This window comes from Trachurus trachurus (assembly GCF_905171665.1).
Source record: "Trachurus trachurus genome assembly, chromosome: 15".
Taxonomy (NCBI): domain Eukaryota; kingdom Metazoa; phylum Chordata; class Actinopteri; order Carangiformes; family Carangidae; genus Trachurus; species Trachurus trachurus.
The window spans coordinates 2,662,501-2,683,798 of record NC_139906.1 but is presented as its reverse complement, the minus strand read 5'-3'; the positions used below and the strand labels follow the sequence as shown (position 1 = coordinate 2,683,798).

Sequence of the window (21,298 nt, the reverse complement as noted above, 5' to 3'; positions counted from 1 at the left end):
AGGAAGAGGAGAATAACAGACTGAAGCTTGATTTTAAACACACATTTGCAAGGCTAAGCTTAAAACAAATGTGTATTTCTGTTGCAGGTGTAAAACTACGGCATTCACAAAGCAAGGAACAGAAAAGTTGTACAAGTATGTCTCAGTTTAAGAAAATGTTTAAAAAAGAAAAGATAAGTATCTACAAAAAAAAGGAGAAAAGAAAAAGAAGTGGTGTCTACCGTCATTTTTTTTTTTTTTTGTCATTACTATGTTTCATCATCTTTAATATTTTGAAACAGAATATAATATTGGTGTTGAAGTAAGCCAATGAAATTTGTAACAACAGAGAGGGGCAGGTATTATGAGTTTTCTTCATCCTGCTCCTTTTCATTCATGGTGAAATTGTGTACATTATGTATATGTATGTGCAACTATGTGAGAATGTACATACCATGAATGAAATAAATCGAAAATGAAATGAAATGTGTGTGTGTGTGTGTGTGTGTGTGTGTGTGTGTGTGTGTGTGTGTGTGTGTGTGTGTGTGTGTGTGTGTGTGTGTGTGTGTGTGTGTGTGTGTGTGTGTGTGTGTGTGCTACCTGACTCTCAGCACGGTGAAGGAGCCGTCCTTCATGCCCAGAGCCAGCTGGGACCCGTCCACGCTGAACGCCACGCTCCGCACCGCCTCCTCCATGTTGCAGCGAGCGATGAGGGCGTGGTCCACCAGACTCCACAGCCTGACGCGCACACACACACACACACATACACACACATCAGCATCTTCGTCTCCATGGTTACAACCAGTGGTGTAGTGTAATCTGTTGTAGTGGGTATACTGTTCATATCTGTATCATAGACTAGATAGTTAAACAGTTTTGTTGTGGGCAAGGCAGCTTTATTTATATAGTGCATTTCATACCAAGGGGCAACTCCATGTGCTTTACATAAAAACAAAACATTTAACCGGAAGAATAGGAAACGGAAAAAACAACAACATAAAAACATCAATTTTTTTTTTAAAAATGAACATAAAACCCAAATATTAAAAATTGGAAACATTAAGCATACAATTAAAAGCAAGAAAAAAAAAGAAAAGTACAGGAAATACAGTATACTGTATATCATAAAATAAGAACTAGATTAAAATAGAGCATAAAATATGAGCTTGCAGCATGATATATTGATTTGAATTAAAATGATTAAGAGGTCTTACAGTGGAGAGATTTAAAGATTTTAAGTTCTTTAAAAGAGCTGATGGATACAGAAATGTTTTTAACCTGGATGTCAAAGTGCTTACAGTCGGGGCTGATTTCACTTCTGCTAGTAGACCAAATTTGTAGTGGGTATACTGAAATATTATTGGATGTTCAGTGGGTATACTGAGTATACCTGAGTATCACATAGACCAATGGTTGTCAAAGTGGGGTCCGGGGACCCCAAGGGGTCCTTGAGAGGGTTCAAGGGGGTCCCCAACTTTTTCTCGAAATTTTACCACTTTTTTCTAGAAGTTTTTTCTTTTTTAATTATTATTTTTTTACTTTATTTTTTTGAATTATTACCACTTTTTCTAGATTTTTTTTTTTTTTTTTTTACTTTTTGAGAAATTTTACACGTTTCTTCTAGTATTTTTTTTAAACTTTTTTTTGAGAAATTTCACCACTTTTTTTCTAGAATTGTTATTTACAGAAATTTTACAACTGTTTTCTAGAAAATGTTTAATTTTTTTTTTTAATTTTTAAAAAAAATATTCTAAAATTTTTTGGAAAAAATTGTAACATTTTTTTCCAGAAATTTCTCTACAATATTTGCAAAAATTCACGCCATTGGCCCTAATTTGAACGTACATCGACTAAAAAAGTAATGTTCTTCAGTCTTAGAACAAATATTTGTGTATTTCTCATTTTTGCTTCAAAATTTTGTCCAATGGGGGTCCGTGGTTTAACTTGTGTCAATTTCGGGTTCCTTGGTGTAAAGAAGTTTGAGAACCACTGACATAGACGACACCACTGGTTACAACGACACCAACTCCACCAAACTCCGTCTCTTTACATGACGTCTCTTTCCCACCCGTCACACCGACCACGCTGCAGTCGATGCAGCACTGACTCAAGCATCCAGACGTCTCTCCTCCGGCCCCTGCAGCGGCGCCCAGGAGACCCCTCCGTTAACCCCTGCAGCTCCACTCACCTGACGGAGCGGTCGTCGCTGCCGGTGACCGCCAGGGGCTTCTTGGGGTGAACGTCCAGCGCCCAGAGCTCGCCCTCGCTGTGTCCCTGCATGATGAGCAGCGGCTTGTCCCGGTCCCTCACCATCACCTGCACACACACACACACACACACACACACACACACACACACACACACACACACACACACACACACACACAAAAAAGTCATAGTTTTATGAGGATAAAGTCATAAATGTATGAGAATAAAAGAGTCCAACACACAGTCGATGCATTTTCTTGCATTATTCTTTTCAAAGTCCTGATTTGACTTATGAGCCAAAAGATTAAAGGAATAGTTGACCAAAAAATGAAATTCAGTCATTATTAGTGCCTCCCCCTCATGCTGATGAATACTCCGGAGTAGTTTTTTATTCCTCAAAGTTCATCTGGAGACCCAGGAGGCCGGTTCATAGTCCAACCAAAACTTTATATGAGAGTAATAATAGGGCCCGACACAGAAACGTCCATAAAACTACACAACAACCATTTAATATTCCTCCACACTGCTCGTCCACTGCAATCCAAGTGTCCTGAAGGGAGATAGTCCAGAGTTTACTGGAAACAACCTCATTTAGGCAAATCCGGTCACGTCCGTGTGCATGGCGTGAACGCGAGAGCGCACCCCAGGCAAATTCAATCCAGGACTGTTTAGGCTGTAAAAATGTCCTAAATGAGGTAGTTTCCAGTAAACTCTGGACTATCTCCCTTCAGGACACTTGGATTGCAGTGGACGAGCAATGTGGAGGAATATTGAATGGTTTTTGTGTAGTTTTATGGACGTTTTTGTGTCGGGCCCTATTACTCTCATATAAAGTTTTGGTTGACTGAATTTCATTTTTTCATGAACTATTCCTTTAAGTATCTCCTTGTTCGTGAACAACTTCACAAAATGCTCCACGGCCTCATTTGAACAACTTTCCTCCTCTAAAACAACAGGTTTAAATATTAAGACTTTATTCTCGAAGTCTAATACTCTGTTGTACCATACGAATTAAAGCAGAGACTAATACGATTGGCTGAAGTGACTTGGGTGTTTGTGTGAGCCAGCGTCCAGTGGAGGGGGGAGGGGCTTACTGGACCAAACTAAAGCAGAAAGAAAAGAGAAGCAGCACAGAGTTCTGGTTTCCAGTCGTTCTTCTTCTTCCTCACCTCAAAGATCTCGCTGTCCTGGGTTCCCGCCAGGATGCGGTCGGCTCGCCAGCAGACGCTGCGAATAGACAGACCTGGAGGAGGAAGAGGAGGAAGATAGAGGATGTAGTAGGTACATGTATATAAAATATTATAAATATAAACACACTGTGTATCTGCAGAACCAAGAGAAGCTGCAACAAAGACCAAGTGCAGCTGTTCATAGATATACATTTAAAAAAAAAGAGGACAAAGACGCATGCAAAACATAAATACTGTAACATATTCACATGTTGTTTTTCTTCTCGAGCAGCTTTGATGTTTGCTGCCTTTGTATTTTATTTAATGTATAATTTCATCTCCATTGTGAAGTGTCCTTGGCTGAGTTGAAAGGCACATATAAATAAAATAAAATGTGTTATTTTTACTAAAGAGAAGAAAATGAAATGTGGAAGAGGAATGGAAAATGAAAATGAGTTTGAAAAATGAATGAGATCGGGAGGAAAGAAAAGAGAGAGAGTGGGAGATTAAGACAGTGAGAAAAGGAAACCAGAGACTGATGATGGATGAGTATTGATGAGGACGTGTTTCTGATCGATTGATTCCAGTTAATGAGCTGGAAACTTCTTCGCTGTGGGTCATCGACCTAATGAGCTTCACAGGCTGGAGGAGGAGGATAATAAAGGTAGATGTTTGTATTAAAGCTCCTTCAAAATAAAGGTAGATGTTTGTGTTAAAGCTCCTTCAAAATAAAGGTAGATGTTTGTGTTAAAGCTCCATACAGTATAAAGGCAGATGTTTGTGTTAAAGCTCCATACAGTATAAAGGCAGATGTTTGTATTCAAATCAATCTTTCAAATCAATCTTTATTTATAGAGCACCTTTCATACATGGGAATGCAACACAAAGTGCTTTACACACAGAAAAATAGAAACAGAAAAACAAATTACAAGTAAAAACCCCTCCCTCCCACACCCCATACTGCACACACACACACACACACACACACACACACACACACACACTCTCTCTCACTACTGACACTAGGGAGACATGGCATGACACTGAGGATTGAGGAAGCGCTATCTTTGGGGCCGTCCACACTGGGAGGAGTGGCAGGCCGTGCCACAGGGGGCACCAGCGCCCAGGCCCCCCGACCTCGACAGACCACAGCCAGCCGAGCCGAAGGGACCCAGGGACAGCGCCCCCAGCAGCAGCCCAGACACAGCTCCCAGCGTGGAAGACCCCCCTGAGGAAACACTGGAGTTAAAGCTAAAAACTAAAAACATAAGATAGGATAAAAACATTGAAAAAATTAGTTAATAGAATAAACAGTTTAAAAAGATAAAAATATGTAAGATAATAAATAAAATAAGTAAAACAAGTAAAATTATTTAAGGTTAATAACATCTTTAAAAGCAAGATAGAAGCAGAAAAATAAGATAGAACCATAAGAAGAATTTAAGATCTAGTTAAAAGCCTGACTAAAAAGGTGTGTTTTTAACCTTCCCTTAAAAATATCAACTGTCTCTGCGGTCCTGAGGCTCTCCGGCAGGCTGTTCCACAGGTGGGGGCCATAATAGCTAAATGCCGCCTCACCATGGGTTTTGGTTCTGGGTTTTGGTATGGATAAAAGGCCGGTGCCGGAGGACCTCAGGCTCCGCGAGGGTTGATATGGTAAAAGCAGGTCAGATAAATAAGAGGGCGCAAGGCCGTTAAGACATTTAAAAACTATTAAAAGAACCTTAAAATCGATCCTGAAGCGTACGGGGAGCCAATGCAGCGACTCTAAAACTGGCGTAATATGCTCCCGCCCTCTGGTCCTCGTCAGCACTCGTGCGGCTGAGTTTTGTAATAATTGGAGATTAAAAATACTCTTTTTGGGAAGACCAGAGAGCAGGGCATTGCAATAATCTAATCGACAGGTGATAAAAGCATGCATCAGCACCTCCGTACTGGCCTGAGAGAGAAACGGGCGGACTCTGGCTATGTTTTTAAGATGATAAAAACCTATTTTTGTCATATTTTTGATATGTGGAAGAAAATTCAGCTCAGAGTCAAAAATCACGCCCAGATTTTTTACTGACTGTGTTGGTTTAAGATCCTGTAGTTTTGGTAAAAGTTTCTCTCTCTGGCCTTCAGGACCAATGACTAAAACCTCAGTTTTGTCCTGGTTGAGCTGTAGGAAATTCACTGCCATCCATGACTTGATGTCTAAAATGCAGTTAAAAAGGGCATCAATTGGCCCTGTGTCATCAGGAGACACGGCGATGTACAGTTGCGTATCGTCAGCATAACTATGGAAGCTGATGCCGTGCCTCCTGATGACGTCCCCAAGGGGCAGCATGTACAGATTAAAAAGAAGAGGACCTAAAATTGACCCTTGGGGAACCCCACATCCAATTTCATGGATTTCCGAGGAACATGTATCCATACTTACATAAAAGCATCGGTCTGTGAGATAAGAACAAAACCAGTTAAAAACAGTACCAGAGAGGCCCACCAGGTGTCTAAGCCTATTTAATAAAATGTGATGGTCTACTGTATCAAAAGCGGCGCTTAGATCCAGTAGAACCAACACTGTGAGCTTTTTGTTATCCAAATTCCACCTGATGTCGTTTAAAATCTTTAAAAGTGCTGTCTCGGTACTGTGGTATTTCCTAAAACCAGACTGATGCTTTTCTGAAATGTTCTTTCTGTTTAAAAAGTCATTAACTTGGTTAAAAACCAGTTTTTCTAAAACTTTACTTAAAAATGGTAAGTTGGATACAGGTCGGTAGTTATTAAGAACACTTGGATCTAAATTGCTCTTCTTCAGAAGGGGCTTCACCACCGCTGTTTTAAAGGCGGTGGGGAAGACACCCGTCTGAAGAGAGCAATTCATGATGTTTAAAAACTGTTCCTCGAAGAATCCATAAAACGATTTTAAGAGTGATGTGGGAATGGGATCTAAAAGGCAGGTTGTTGGGTTTACTTGGGAGAAAACTCGACCAAGCGTCCTTGCATCAACCAGGGCAAAACTCTCCAGTGTTTCCTCAGGCAAGGACAACAGTTCAGTGTCAACAGATAAAACTTGATGGGATAAAAGGCAGGATCTGATGTCCTTGATTTTGGTTCTGAAGTGGTCTGCAAAGTTCTCACAAAGATCGTCTGTTGGTGTCTTAAAAACGTTATTAGAATTAGCACCTGTTAAAACATTAAAAGTGGAGAAGAGGAACCGGGGGTTGTTTTTATTAATGGTGATGAGTTGTGAGAAATGGGAAATTCGTGCCTTTTTGACTGCATTATTGTAAGTTTTGAGTTGTTGACATAAAATCTCGTAATGAATTGTCAGTTTACTTTTCCTCCATCTTCTCTCGGCACTCCTGCATTTTCTTTTCAGTTCATTGATTTCATTGTTTTTTCTCCACGGGGGTGTTGGTTTTCTTTTTACTGTTTTAGTTAAAAGTGGAGCTACTGAGTCCAGAGTTGACTTCAGTCTACTGTTAAAATTATCAACAATAAAATCACAAGGTGCAGGTAAAATTTCAGCAGGAGTGCTCTGTAAAATCTCCATAAAATTTGCAGCCACTTCAGAAGTAAGATAGCGCCTCCTCACTGTTCTCACTGGGGCCTCCTCTCGGTTAAAACTGGTGATGCTAAAAAACACACAGTAATGGTCAGACACAGCCAGGTCGACAACAGAGGACACACCGATGGAAGCTCCATACAGTATAAAGGTAGATGTTTGTGTTAAAGCTCCATACAGTATAAAGGTAGATGTTTGTATTAAAGCTCCATACAGTATAAAGGTAGATGTTTGTGTTAAAGCTCCATACAGTATAAAGGTAGATGTTTGTGTTAAAGCTCCATACAGTATAAAGGTAGATGTTTGTGTTAAAGCTCCATACAGTATAAAGGTAGATGTTTGTGTTAAAGCTCCATACAGTATAAAGGTAGATGTTTGTATTAAAGCTCCATACAGTATAAAGGTAGATGTTTGTGTTAAAGCTCCATACAGTATAAAGGTAGATGTCCATGTGTAGTGTGATTATAAAGCAGCTCTAGGTTCTATATTAATACTGTGAAAGTATCAAAGCCTCAGTCCACAGAGAAATGCACACAGCCTGTATTCAGAAACTGAGCCTTAAAACCAGCCGTCAGGACTTCCTGTCACTTTGTGATGTCACAACTCAGCCCCGCCCCCTCACCACCTGTACTGGACCCACCATCCATCCAACAAAAACCACTTGCAGGATTTGGTTTCTCTGAGTCTTTTATTCTGAAATCTGCTCTATTTTTTTATTGGATCACTTTAGAAAACAGTCAGCCAATCAGAAGAGAGGCTCAGAGCCTCCTCCTCTCTTCTGATTGGCTGACACTGACCTGTTGTTACAAGAGCTCCAGAGAGAAGCTGAGAGAGAGAGGAGATGGAAAACTACACTGAGGTGGTTTTTAGATCTTCTCATGGATCAGCCCTTCAAAATGAAACACTGAGAAAGAAGAAGGAGAAGAAAGAAAAAAAAACATGGAGGCAAACTGTGACCTTTCAGCTGCTGCTGTGTTTGTTTTCTCGAAAACAATTATTCTATAATCACAGTGAAAATATCCCTGTCTTATTATCTCAACAACTAGATGGAGAAGTCAGATGTGTACATGCACACACGCGCGCACACACACACACACACACACAGATACCAGATGTGTGAGGACAGATTAATCTTTTTGTTTTCACTGCCTCCACTTCAAACTCCTGTTCCCCAGAATGTGAAAGCTAATTAGCGGAGCTGTTCAGCGGCGCCGCGTCGGCCAATTAGAGCGTCTGCTGCCGTGACTCAGCCCTCCATGTTCCCTGTAACTGTGTTAGAAGAAACTCCTCCCTGGAGCTTCACCAGCCACAGCAGCCGCAGAGCAGACACACAGCAGTTTATGAAGCAAATTGGAAATAATTGGTTAAGAGTTTCACAGCGGAGAGAGAGAAAGAGATAGAGAGAGAGAGAGAGGAATCTCTGATGTGTCGTCTCACAAGTGTTAACAGCCGCCGGGAGGAAAATCTGAACCTGAACCGCCTCCGTTCACCTCATCATCACGTTAAGATTTTTAATGTTCAGCTTCAAGGGGATTCTTCACCAACGGCAGCTTTTTAAAAGTGTTTATTTTCTTCTTTTTTTTTTAACCCGAGACAGTGAACACATCCGCTAGACAACGGCGCTCTGTTATAAGACAGCACAAGACAGTGTGAGCAGAAATTGTTATGCATGATATTAAAGACATAGTAAAGTAAACCTCTGTCGGCCCCTCGGTGTCCATAGCTTAAAGGGATAGTTCACCCAAAATTCAAATTTCACTCATTATCTACTCCCCATCATGTGGACTAAGGGCTGGGAGAATTTTCAGAGTCCTCCATGACTTCTCTGAGTTACGGGGGGCTCCGTGCAACAGTATTTGTCCATATAATGGTTGTGAATGGGCCTCACTTTTGTTCGTCCAAAAAGACACACCAAAAAAACATCCAAATACCTCCATAGTGCTCGTCTGTAATGTCCCTCTTGTATTGAAGCCCCGACATGAGAAATTGTTCCGCCGGTCAGTGCAATTCACGCGAGATTTGCACTGACACAGGAAGAGTAGTGAACTGAGACACTGGGAGCTTCCGCTACAAACAAGCTTAGAATATAGACTTATTTAATTTTTTTCGGAACAATTTCTCATGTCGGGGCTTCAATACAAGAGGGACATTACAAACGAGCAGCATGGAGGTATTTGGATGTTTTTTGGTGTGTCTTTTTGGACGAAGAAAAGTGAGGCCCATTCACAACCATTATATGGACAAATACTGCTGCGCGGACCCCCCCGTAACTCCGAGAAGGCACAGAGTACTCTTGAATTTTGGGTGAACTATCCCTTTAAAAACCACCACCGTCTCCAAAAATAACATTATTCTCAACTCTGGCTGGGATCAGAGATCACTAAACCTTCACCTGAATTCACTTTCTCTTTTCTAACTTTCTCCTTAGAAATTCTCCAGAGAGGAGACATGAAAAACGCAGCCAGGGGGTTTATCTTATGCTTCACCCCCCCGGCACCTCCATCCTCCATCTCCTGCTGGGAGCGGATGGAGGGGGGGGGGGGGGGGGGTTGGCATTTGAAGAATGAAAAGCAGAGGAGACGTTCAAATGTTCACCACTTCTGGGTTTTTATACGAAATCAGGTCAGTGCTTTTCTCCGGCTGAAGACAAACTTTCACACCTCGGCTCCCCTCATTACCCAAAAAACTTCTCCTCACACGCTGTCGGGGACAAGAACTTGAGGAATTCAGGTCATTCCCGTCTCCCGCCAAAGAGAGAAAGTGACGATCAGAGATATCTTCAGAGGGAACTGAGATGGAGGTGAAGGATTTTAGTTTCTACTTAAAAAAAAAGAGAGTTAGCTCTGACAGAGAAGACCTATCTCCTCCTCCTGATTCTCCAGGAGAGAGGAGTTCAGCTGTAGGCGACTGATTGCGTGATATTCAGCCTCGGTGAGGTTATTCAGGTTGAATGAGGGGTGAGGAAAAACCCAATAGGACCTGGACACGTAAAGGCCACAGCTCTCATTAACCGAACAGAACTGCTCTGGTTTAAAGGTCTCACACACAATAGATGTCATCATGAAGTTCAACACAGCTTCCGATTAAATCACTTTAGACCCCGTTTCCACTGGGTGTAAATGCAGTTAGTTTGTTAAAGGGGGACATATTCTGGAAATACCACTTTTTGAAGGCTCTTTATCATATATTTGGGTGTCTGTCTTGTCTTCCGGCCCCAAAATGTGAGAATTGACAAAACAATCTGTAATTTTCAGGTTCCCTAGGTTGAAGTCCATGTGGTTTTACCAGCTGTTCCCTCAGTTGTCTGACCATCAGTACATTTAACACACTGCAAAAACTCAAAACCTTTCCAAGAATATTTGTCTTATTTCTTGTCAAAATGTTTCATTTCTAGTCAAAACTAATCTCTTTCCACTTAAAATAAGACTTATCACCTAAAAATGAACTTGTTTTTAGATCATTTTCACTTGTTTCAAACTCATTTTCACTTGAAATAAGTGGAAAAATCTGTCAGTGAAAACAAGTTTTTTGTGCTTGTAATAAGAAAGAAAAACTTGCTCGACTGTCAGATTTTTCTGCTTATTTAAAGTGGAAAATTTGCTTGAAAAAATTAAAAAGTGTCTAAAAACAAGTTACTTTTTAAATGTGATGAGTCTTATTTTAAGTAGAATTAGATTTATTTTGACTAGAAATGACATGACTAGAAATAAGACAAATATTCTTGGTAAGATTTCGAATTTTTGCAGTGCATGAACAGCTTCATCGAGCTATGCTCAAAATTTGATTTTGGCATCTAATCAGACTTCTGTCCTTGCCCCAGTTTACATGATGCAACAGAGAAAATCAAGTAACTGGCGGTGTCTGCCTCCTCAGGCGGCGATATGCGTCGTTTCAGCAGGTTAATACGGCTCCGTCCTGTTGACTTTTCTGTCCCCAAGTACAAAACTGAATATAAAAAACTTAATAAACTTAATGAATTCTCAACTACAGTCCCCAACCAGACGCCGGTCAGGGCCGCGTTCAGGCTGAGAATAGGAGACAAATGACGGTCCACGGGCTTCCTCTCTCTCTCTCTCTGTCTGTTTTTTTTTTTTTTTAATAAAACACATCGTCCCGCTGGGCGCATAGGATGAAATGAACTGAATCGGCGCTGACACTGTTTCTTTTTTTTCTTTACTTGGCCGGGTTTGGGCGGCTTCTCTTCTCCACTTTGTGCCGTCTCATCTGTTGTGGAGCATGAACACATGTATGCATTGTCCAGTTTCAGTACGATTAAGGCGTTTACGTGCTGAAGAAGGTCGATTTCCAACCGCATTATCTGGCTTCAGTCAGAGTTAGAGAACTCTGATATTAGTTGGACTAACGCGTTTACATGCACTTAAGTTGTCCAGTTATAGTCGGATTAAGGAAATAATTTGTTTTTTTCCAAGTGTCATGTAAATGTACTGAATGATGTCATTAGTTTATGAATTTGCATAAGCCCCCAGCTGTGAGTACAGATACAGGTAAATCAATGTCTTTGTGACACTTTAAGACACTTGGGAACTATTTTAATTGGTGGAAAAAGGGCAAAGAGCATACAGTAGCTCCGTCACCAGCCAATGACACAACTGTTAAAACCAAGAGTCTTGTGCTTCCGCTGGAATTTGGAAGTGGGATTTTCTGAGTTCCCATGAAACATCCCCAGAAGTCTGATCTCCAACTCGGAAACTCTGGAAATCTACAGCTCAAAATGATGAGATGGCTGCTCTCCTACATCATTACTGTATGAACGTCACACTGTTTATCAGCCACATAGTCTTTTTGTGTCTTCAAATCAGTCATAGCGACACTATTGTGCAACTTCTACCTGTAGACATGTTATGTGCAAACTCCGGCTGGCATTAGCTAACAATGCTAATAACAACAATAACTAAACAAAGGTTTGCTTTTCAAACTTGCCAACTGCCAATTCGTAACAGGAATGTTGTCGACTCGGATGTGCCATCATTTCCAGCTTTGAAATTGAGGTAATTGAAACGCAGCATTAAATCCCCCACGGTGATGTCAGGGTAGAGAACAGACACAGGTAAGCTAAGCTAAGCTAAGCGCGGGCAAAACAAAATACCTCCTCTGTCGGCCAGACTCAGTTTGACCTTATTGTTCTACCACGACTAGTGACGACCACACCTTTGTGCGCCGTACACACTCTGTAGTACTATGCACAGTGATTCTGGCGTTTGCCCAACCTCCATCTTACTTTTGTATCCCTGCTCGGCCTCTCGCAGGTCGATCTTGGTGATCGGTTTGAAGTCGACGTCCCACAGTCGGATGCAGCCGTCTCTGCCACCGGTGGCAAAACCCTCCTCACAGGCATACATGCTGAAGATACCAGCCTACACACACACACAGAGAGAGAGAGAGACACAAATATTCATTACTCTAAATTAGTAAAGGAAAATATAAAAGATAAATCGTGTGGCTGTTGTTGTCCCCCACAGGGTTGAAAGTTGGTTTATTTGTTTGTTTGATGTTTAGTTTGAAGGATTTCACTGCAGCTCATTTGAAGTTTCAGCCGTTTGTTCCTTTTTCCTTCTCCACCCCATCCTGCTCAAATATTTATGTTTTGTATCAATATTTTATTTGTGCATTAAAAAGCTGTTTTGTCGTTACTTCTGCCATTAAAAAGTTGGTAGACACCAACATCTGCTGCAAATCAGGTGAGACGATCATCACCAGGTGTTTAGTGAACGTCTGGTGGGGTTTCATCATTGAACTCCACCCTGTGCTTTTCAAAGCTAATAAATTTGAAGCAGCCAACTGGAAATTCCCTGGACTTCCTGAACGCTTTGATATGATTTTGATGTTTCTACAGTAAATATTTTGGAAACAGTTGCAAGTTAAAAACAGGAGTCCCTTCTGCTTCTCTCAGAAAGTCTTTGTATTGGAGTCAATGGGGAGAAGGGAGAGACCTGGCTGCACTCACAGGCTCACAGTTTAAATTCTGTTAGTCTCTCTGCTTTGTTGAGCACATTGTTAGAGAGAAGACAAGTTTGTCTACGACTGTGGAAAAAATCATGTGTGTAGAGTGTAATGTGTAGCCGGGAGCAGTGTGGAAAGATGAAAATATCATTCAGTTTCAGGAAACTTCTCCCACTCAAGCCCGAACATTCTACACAATACACACCCATTATAATCTCAACATTTCTCCAAAAACGATCATGGTCATTGAACAGTGATCGTTCAAAAACTATAAAACCTATAGAAACGTGGAAAAGCACATCAATAGACGAGACCTGTGTCTACATTTCAAAGTTTGAATGGAGCCTCTAGATGAAAGTATGCCGGAGTAGTAGACGTTTGAAAAAGTTCAATAATTTATCTTTTTTTCCACCTCCTTCTATTCATTCCAATGGGAAATTTTCCACAGTTTTTCAATTTGTATTCTGTTCATGTTATTAATTTACATGAAGTCAGATGCGGTGTAATGGAGATGAGTTAAGACCCATTTGGGTTTCCACTCACCCCGTGGGCGGCCTGGACCGTCCGGATCAGGTTGAGTCCCTTCCAGACATAAATGTCCCCGTTGAGGGCCCCAGAGTAGGTGAGGTCGTCTTTCGCCGACGCCACACACAGGATGGTCTGCAGGTCGCCCGTCTTCCCGAAGATGCCCCGCTTCGGAGTGAGGGAGTTTCCACACAGAGACCAGAACTACGGACAATGAAATGGACAATGAAAGCTCTGGTTTTATTATTCCAACTGGGGATGTCACGATTATTTATTTTTTCACAATTAATTGTGGTATGAAACGCCACAATTAATTAATTGTAAAGATTCCTAAATACCGTTACTTTCACAAAAATTTTATGTTGGCAGATGTGCGCAAAAATAAAGGTAAATGCACAGATACTGGTCCATTTAACTAACGTAACATTGAATTGGTGGGAATTTAAATGTTAGCCTGTCATTTTTAATTAAAAAAAGCAAAACAAAACCAAAAACGATTAAAATAAACACAAACATTTGGTATAGATAACAATTTATGACCTGAATATTTCAAACATTTCCCCTGGGGATTAAGAATTGGTATATATATATTATTAGATACTTGAAATATTTATATATAATGAGTAGGCTAATGTAATTATATTTTGACTATATTTGGTTTTGCACGTTCATAGTGTTGTGAAATGAATTAATGCATAATAATCGTGATAATCGTAGTACCGTGATTATTTCTCTGACAATAATCGTACCAAGAAAATATGTAATCGTGACATCCCTAATTCCAACCCTAATTTCTGAGAAGAATAAGTTTATTTTTTCTTTCTGTTTGATTGATAACATACACATTCATATCCTACATTTCCCATGAGCCTCTTGTGCAGATTCATAACAAACACCCAATCACCATGGCAACTGAACTCTGTAAACTCTAAACTGAGTCAAAGTCAGGAAGTGAACTACTGAAGGTTCAGCTCTCTTCAGTGAGCGGAGCACTCGGCAGAAACTGAAGCCACGTGTTGGTGAAATGCACCATGGGAGTTGTAGTTCATCTCTTCCTCTCTTTGAATTTCAATTTTTTTTTCGACAGCTGTTCATCCAAACATCATAGGCTATTATCATCATCAGAAAATCATCTCTCATTTTGTGAGTGTGTGTGTGTGTGTGTGGATGTGTGTTACTGTACCTTGATGTGTTTGACTCCACAGCTCACCAGACGGTTTTGCAGAAACGGATCCCAGCAGATGTCGAAGATCTGGAGTACAGAAGAGAAGTTAGCACACACACATGCACAATCTCTCTCTCACACACACACACAAACACACACACACCCTGTCTGAGTGTCCGGTGGCTGTAGCCAGGATCTTCCCTCTCTTCCATTCCCAGATACACACTGTGTTCTTGGCATCCAGGCCGACCGAGGCTAAACGCTACAGAGAGAGAAAGAGAGGGAGAAGGAGAGTTATAAATCCAAACGAAAAAAAAAACTAATTAAAAACTTGAATAGAAAACGAGTGTTTTCCAATTTCTTAAGCTCAGCAGCTGAAGATACAGAAAGAGGCAGCTACACACACACACACACACACAATTCACAATTAATTCCTGTGTTGCATCTCTTGCATAAACCAACATCCTGCGGATCGATATCATCTTATCTTATTTTCACACTGACGAAAATGATTTTATTGAAACTCGTTTTTATTTCTTTAAAGGGATAGTTCAACATTTTTGGCAAATTGGCTCATTGCTATAATCCCTATAGTCATAGCAGTAGGTTCGTTACCTTTAATTGTCGGTGCAAGCTGTTTTTAGAACGGCGGAGCAGAGCCGTGAGCTGCTCAGAGCTATATGCTACGGAGGCTCATTATGGGATTTCTTGGTTTCCCTCATCAAACTCATCAAATACACAATCCAACAACTCCACAACGCTCTGGTGGACAAGTTGTGAGCTGCACATTCACCACGCTATGAGATAATAACACAACGTTACCACACAGAGTTGTTTTAGAGGGAAATTCATGCAAAACCGCTGATGCGTGTTGCCTTCAGGGACAGTTTTTCATCAACAGTCTCTGTATTTCCCTCTAAAACAACTCTGTGTGGTAACGTTGTGTTATTATCTCATAGCGTGGTGAATGTGCAGCTCACAACTTGTCCACCAGAGCGTTGTGGAGTTGTTGGATTGTGTATTTGATGAGTTTGATGAGGGAAACCAAGAAATCCCATGAGCCTCCTTAGCGTAGCTCTGAGCAGCTCACGGCTCTGCTCCACCGTTCTAAAAATAGCTTGCACCGAAAAATAAAGGTAACGAACCTACTGCTATGACTATAGGGATTATGGCAATGGGCCAATTTGACAAAATGTTGAACCATCTCTTTAACTAATCATTATTTCAAAACGCTCTTCTCTAAACTCAGTTTTTTATCTGATAATGTCTCAGTGCTGCAGCAGTCAGAGGCTCTAAATTATCTTTAGGTCCTTTTTTTTTCACATCGGTGCTGATTTACTGCTTCTTATCGCTTTGTATTTAATTAATTGTGATGCTGAGTATAGTCAGATGACAGCCGGGCTCTGGGCTGGGAATATTGTCGCACTCACATTTTTATTAGTGACAATTTCCAACAACTGAAGCACAATATGTAGTTTTAAATCAACACAGATACAGACGAGATGACCACAGCTCACACACCTCCTCGTGGTTCAGAGTTAGAAGAAACCTCGGAGGCTGAAGGAGGTTTCAGAGAGATGGATGTTTGAAATCAGCTGCAGCCGACGCCCGAGCACCTGATTTATTATGAAGTTGGATTTATGATTATTTTATTGACTCTGTGTTTACTCTGATTTACTCCAAGTCGTTAAATCACAGCAAACAAAGTCAAAGCCAGAGGCAAAAAAAAAGAAAAAAAAAAAAAACTGCCAACAACGCAACAGCACTGATCATTTATGGACCGGCTTCACAGCTCAGTCTGGTTTCATCTCATCCGTCAACTTTCACCGACGCCAAACACAACTGCGAGGTTTTTATTGCCAATTTTGGAAAAATGAACTTCGGCTTTTTTTTTTTTTTTCTTCTGTAGCCAAAGAATCTGAGGTGAGTGAGTTCATTTCAGTTCAGAGCTGCAGTGAATTGGATAACACTCAGGTTTTTGTAGGCGACCAATGGAGAAACCTCCATGTCTGAACAGAGTGAGGCAGGAACATCTGTGACTACGTTTACATGCAGTCAATAACACTTTCATAATAATATGAGCAATAACCCGGTTGTGCACAGCCATGTTAACACCAATAACCCTTTTGTAAAACCTAAATATGCTCATATTCCAGTTTTTAAAAACCTGAAAATGACTGCCTATATCCCCATCGAAAGGAACATTAATTTGTGCTCTGCGCATGTTCTATTTGCAAGGAATCATGGTCTATTGAGTACAGGAACTACTTGTAAATAATACAAATTATATTATATTGAAGACAGGCATACAGGCGTTTAATCAGCACCTTTTAAACTTCTAATAAATAACTCTCTCCCTCCTCACTTGAACATCCTAATGCTCCCAACACTCTCTGTAATACCCTGATACTCTGTCTGACATTAATACCTTATTATCCTAACACTTGCCTTGACACTCTTACAACCTGTCCAGCTCTGTAACACCCCAATAACCCAACACTATAATACCCATCTTATACGTAAAACCCCAACTCTCTCCTGATTGTGTCCTTTTTCCCACCTTTAAAGGAGAATTCCGGTCATTTTTGACCACTAAATCATTCTGCTGATGGTCACCCAGTGTTGGTTGGAGCAAAAAACGCGACTAAAATTGATGTTGGCAAACCAGAGTTACCATGGCTACCCGGTGCTAGGTATAGCCACAACGCTAACACATGGGGGCAATTCTTTCAACCACAACAAACACTCAGAAAACAATCAAATATCTATGGTACATGACTGGAATCCTTAGAGACACCACTGAACTCATATAGTGTATATTTATATCATATACCGTATATTTTAGTAAAGAAATCATCACAACAAGGACAAAGTGTTAGTTTCTGTGTCGGGGAGAGCAGGCGCTCTGTGATGGGATAGTAATGTCTTTTTCAGGATTTTTTCAGGAAGAAAGTGTAGACACAGTAAACATAAATAACATAATAAAAAGTAATTACCATATCTGTTCAGTGTTCACTCATACAATGGGTTTTACTTTGAAATTCGTAAGCCTTTCCATTCCATATTGGGTTTATTCTGGGTTGTTTTATACATTTCAATAGCGAGGGGCGCCGGCCTAATGAGTGTGTATGTGGCCTCTTAAACTTTTGGCTTCCATGTGACTTCATGCTTGTCTCTAATTGGTCACTTCAAGATTCTCCTCCGGGCGCAGCTCTCTGCGCCCGTGGCCAATCAGCGCGTTTGGGTCATTTTTTCATCCAGTCGGATTGATTCATGATACCTGACCTGTCAATCAAAGTCACTCTCCTGGCAGCGGCGACGTGCCTGTCACTCAAACAGTTACAGAGGCACCCGCGTGCACACGGAGCAGACACACAACAACAACAAGACAGGAGACGATGGCGGCCGCAGCAAAAGAAAAATCAGTTGTTTCTTTATGAAATAATCCTTTCACGAGGCGTTCGCTGGAGTAAAAAAAAAAAAAAAGGATAAAGGAGCTTGGACCGGAGCAACCTGACTTAAAAATCCTGCAGCAGGCAAGTGGCCGTGGACGGAGACGACGCTTCTCCCGTCTGTGTCAGGCCAAACTCAGCTGAGGGGTGTGCTGCGAAGCCACCTTTGTAGTACAGGAGAGCCCGGCTTTAGACTCAACATACCTCACTAACCCACTAAACTGGCTTCGCAGTACACCCCTCTGGCTGGATGTGAAGTTAGCAATGCTCTTTATTTATCTTATTTATCTGACACCCCCCCAATTTATTTTAGCACCAGCCGCCACTGGTTTATACTCTATTACATGAGTTCAGTGGTGTCTCTTAGGATTCCAGTCATGTACCATAGATATTTGATTGTTTTCTGAGTGTTTATTGTGGTTGAAAGAATTGCCCCCATGGGTTAGCGTTGTCGCTATCCCTAGCGCCGGGTAGCCATGGTAACTCTGGTTTGCCTGCATCAATTTTAGTCGCGTTTTTTGCTCCAACCAACACTGGGTGACCATCAGGACAACGATTTAGGGGTTAAAAAATTCTCCTTTAAAGGTGTGAAAGAGGACACAATCAGGAGAGAGTTGGGATTTTACATATAAGATGGGGTATGAGGTCTCCTGAACACCCTAATATTTACACACTCTCTGTAACACCCTAATGCCCCATTAACAGTACTGGATGTAGTGAGGCAGAGCTGTGTGTGTGTGTGTGTGTGTGTGTGTATCGTACCTTGTGTTATGTGTGTTGTTTTGTGTATAGTTGTGTGTGTGCATCATTGCTTCTGCAGCTTGTTGAAGTTACTGAGCCAAAGTGATGATTAAACATCATCATCATCATGCATGAGTGTTCTTTAATGACAGAAACCATCTGTTGGTCACACACAGAGATACACACACACAGGAAACTCCCTCACTCTCACCATGCATGAATAACCATCCTAACTGTGTGTGTGTTTGTTTGTGTGTGTGTGTGTGTGTGTGTGTGTGTGTGTGTGTGTGTGTGTGTGGGTGTGTGTGTGTGTGTGTGTGTCTCACCTGTCCGTCAGCGCTGAATGCGAGGCAGGCGATGCCGTGTGTGTGTCCCTCGCGGAGCAGAGAGACGGTCTGGACGGTGAAGGAATCCCACACACACACATACGGGTCCTTCCCCACCTGACCCGTCGCCACCAGGGAGCGCTCAGGGTGCAGAGCCAAGCTGAGGGGGGGGGCACAGAGTCACCAGTTAAAGGGATAGTTCAACAGTTTGTCAAATTGGCCCATTGCCATAATCCCTATAGTCATAGCAGTAGGTTCGTTACCTTTAATTGTCGGTGCAAGCTATTTTCTAGAACGGCGGAGCAGAGCCGTGAGCTGCTCAGAGCTACGCTACGGAGGCTCATTATGGGATTTCTTGGTTTCCCTCATCAAACTCATCAAATACACAATCCAACAACTCCACAACGCTCTGGTGGACAAGTTGTGAGCTGCACATTCACCACGCTATGAGATAATAACACAACGTTACCACACAGAGTTGTTGTAGAGGGAAATTCATGCAAAACCCCTGATGCACGTTGCCTTCAGGGACAGTTTTTCATCAACAGTCTCTGTATTTCCCTCTAAAACAACTCTGTGTGGTAACGTTGTGTTATTATCTCATAGCGTGGTGAATGTGCAGCTCACAACTTGTCCACCAGAGCGTTGTGGAGTTGTTGGATTGTGTATTTGATGAGTTTGATGAGGGAAACCAAGAAATTCCATAATGAGCCTCCGTAGCGTAGCTCTGAGCAGCTCACGGCTCTGCTCCGCCGTTCTAAAAACAGCTTGCACCGACAATTAAAGGTAACAAACCTACTGCTATGACTATAGGGATTATGGCAATGGGCCAATTTGACAAAACGTTGAACTATCCCTTTAAATCTTGGGAGTCGTCACATGATTCATATCAAAAGAAAATAAAACAGTTTTTCAGCTTCTTTAATAAATATAAATAAACATTTATTAGAATTAAAAGTGAAACGTAGGAGTTTTGCGATCACACATGAATCTTTTGTTGCTTCTTAGTTGTGAGGATGAAAGATGACGTTTGTGTTGATCTGTACATAAACACACATAGAAGAGTTGAGTGTCGGGTCTTTTTATAAACCTGATCTCTCCCCCTCCTCATCCTCATCCTCCTCTTCCTCCTCATCCTCCTCATCCTCCTCTTCATCTCTGAGGGTCAGTGTGTGTTCTCCTTTACAAAGAGAGCGCTATAAATACACACTCTGCTTAATGGCATCATTATCAACAACACACACACACACACACACACACACTCTGTCCTCTCCGCTCTGTCGATGGTGTAATGATCCCTGATGTGTGTGTGTGTGTGTGTGTGTGTGTGTGTGTGGCTTTTCTCTCTTTCCCTCAATGAGAATCAGATGTGACACTAACAGGTCTTCGTCCGTCCTCATCTCCTGCTCGGTCTGTCGCCGTAGAGACCGAGACAGGAAGTAGAGGAGGAGAGAAGTCATCGGAAAGTGTGTGCGTGTGTGTGCGTGTGTGTGTGTGTGTGTGTGTGTGTGTGTGCGTGTGTGAGTGTGTGTGTGTAAATCATGGAGTGAAACAATGAGATGGAACAGAAATAGAACAGGTGTGTCAGCCTCATTGATCTCAGGGATGCTGTCTGCTCCACACACACACACACACACACACACACACCAGCCAATGAGCCTGCTGGCTGCCGCGGTTGCCATGACGACCGCATCGCCAAGGGCACCCGAGCCAAGGACTGAGCACAACAACAACTGTGGAGTCAAGGTCAAACGTCAGAACACACACACACACACACACACACACACACACTGACACCTGACCTCAGCACCTGAGTAGAGCTGTCAGTCCTCCCCTCGATCATATTCTTATTTCTAATGCTTCTAATGTTAAATATTCAAATTATATTCACATTTTTTTATGTTTTTTATTATATAATTGTCTATGTTTCCATGTTTCCCACATTCTGTGTTATAAACTGTTTTCTTGTCTGTAACAACATCTCTGTCCCGTCTGTCCGTCCTGGGTGAGGGATCCCTCCTCTGTTGCTCACCCTGAGGTTTCTCTGATTTTTCCCTGTTAAAAGGGAGTTTTTCCTCAGTGGATGTGAGGGTCTAAGGACAGAGGATGTTGTTATGATGGGATGTAAAGCCCTTTGAGACAAACTGTTTGTAAAAAATGGGCTATACAAATAAAATTGCCTTGCCTATAGAGGGCACGCCAACCAAATCTGTTATGTAACATTT

General features: G+C 41.6%; 1 protein-coding gene across 2 annotated transcripts in view; it reads right to left on the bottom strand.

Annotated features, from left to right (window-relative positions):
* LOC310997906 (echinoderm microtubule-associated protein-like 6) overlaps positions 1 to 21,298 on the bottom strand; it is a gene marked incomplete at both ends in the record, with an annotated part of 93,896 nt that overhangs the window by 52,168 nt on the left and 20,430 nt on the right. For both annotated transcript variants that reach the window (XM_083987741.1, XM_083987742.1), the window contains 8 exons: positions 580 to 717; positions 2,168 to 2,295; positions 3,357 to 3,430; positions 12,143 to 12,278; positions 13,408 to 13,593; positions 14,573 to 14,641; positions 14,718 to 14,816; positions 19,074 to 19,233. In XM_083987741.1, the coding sequence (XP_083843867.1) occupies positions 580 to 717; positions 2,168 to 2,295; positions 3,357 to 3,430; positions 12,143 to 12,278; positions 13,408 to 13,593; positions 14,573 to 14,641; positions 14,718 to 14,816; positions 19,074 to 19,233 (990 nt within the window). The remainder of the gene's footprint in view (positions 1 to 579; positions 718 to 2,167; positions 2,296 to 3,356; positions 3,431 to 12,142; positions 12,279 to 13,407; positions 13,594 to 14,572; positions 14,642 to 14,717; positions 14,817 to 19,073; positions 19,234 to 21,298) is intronic.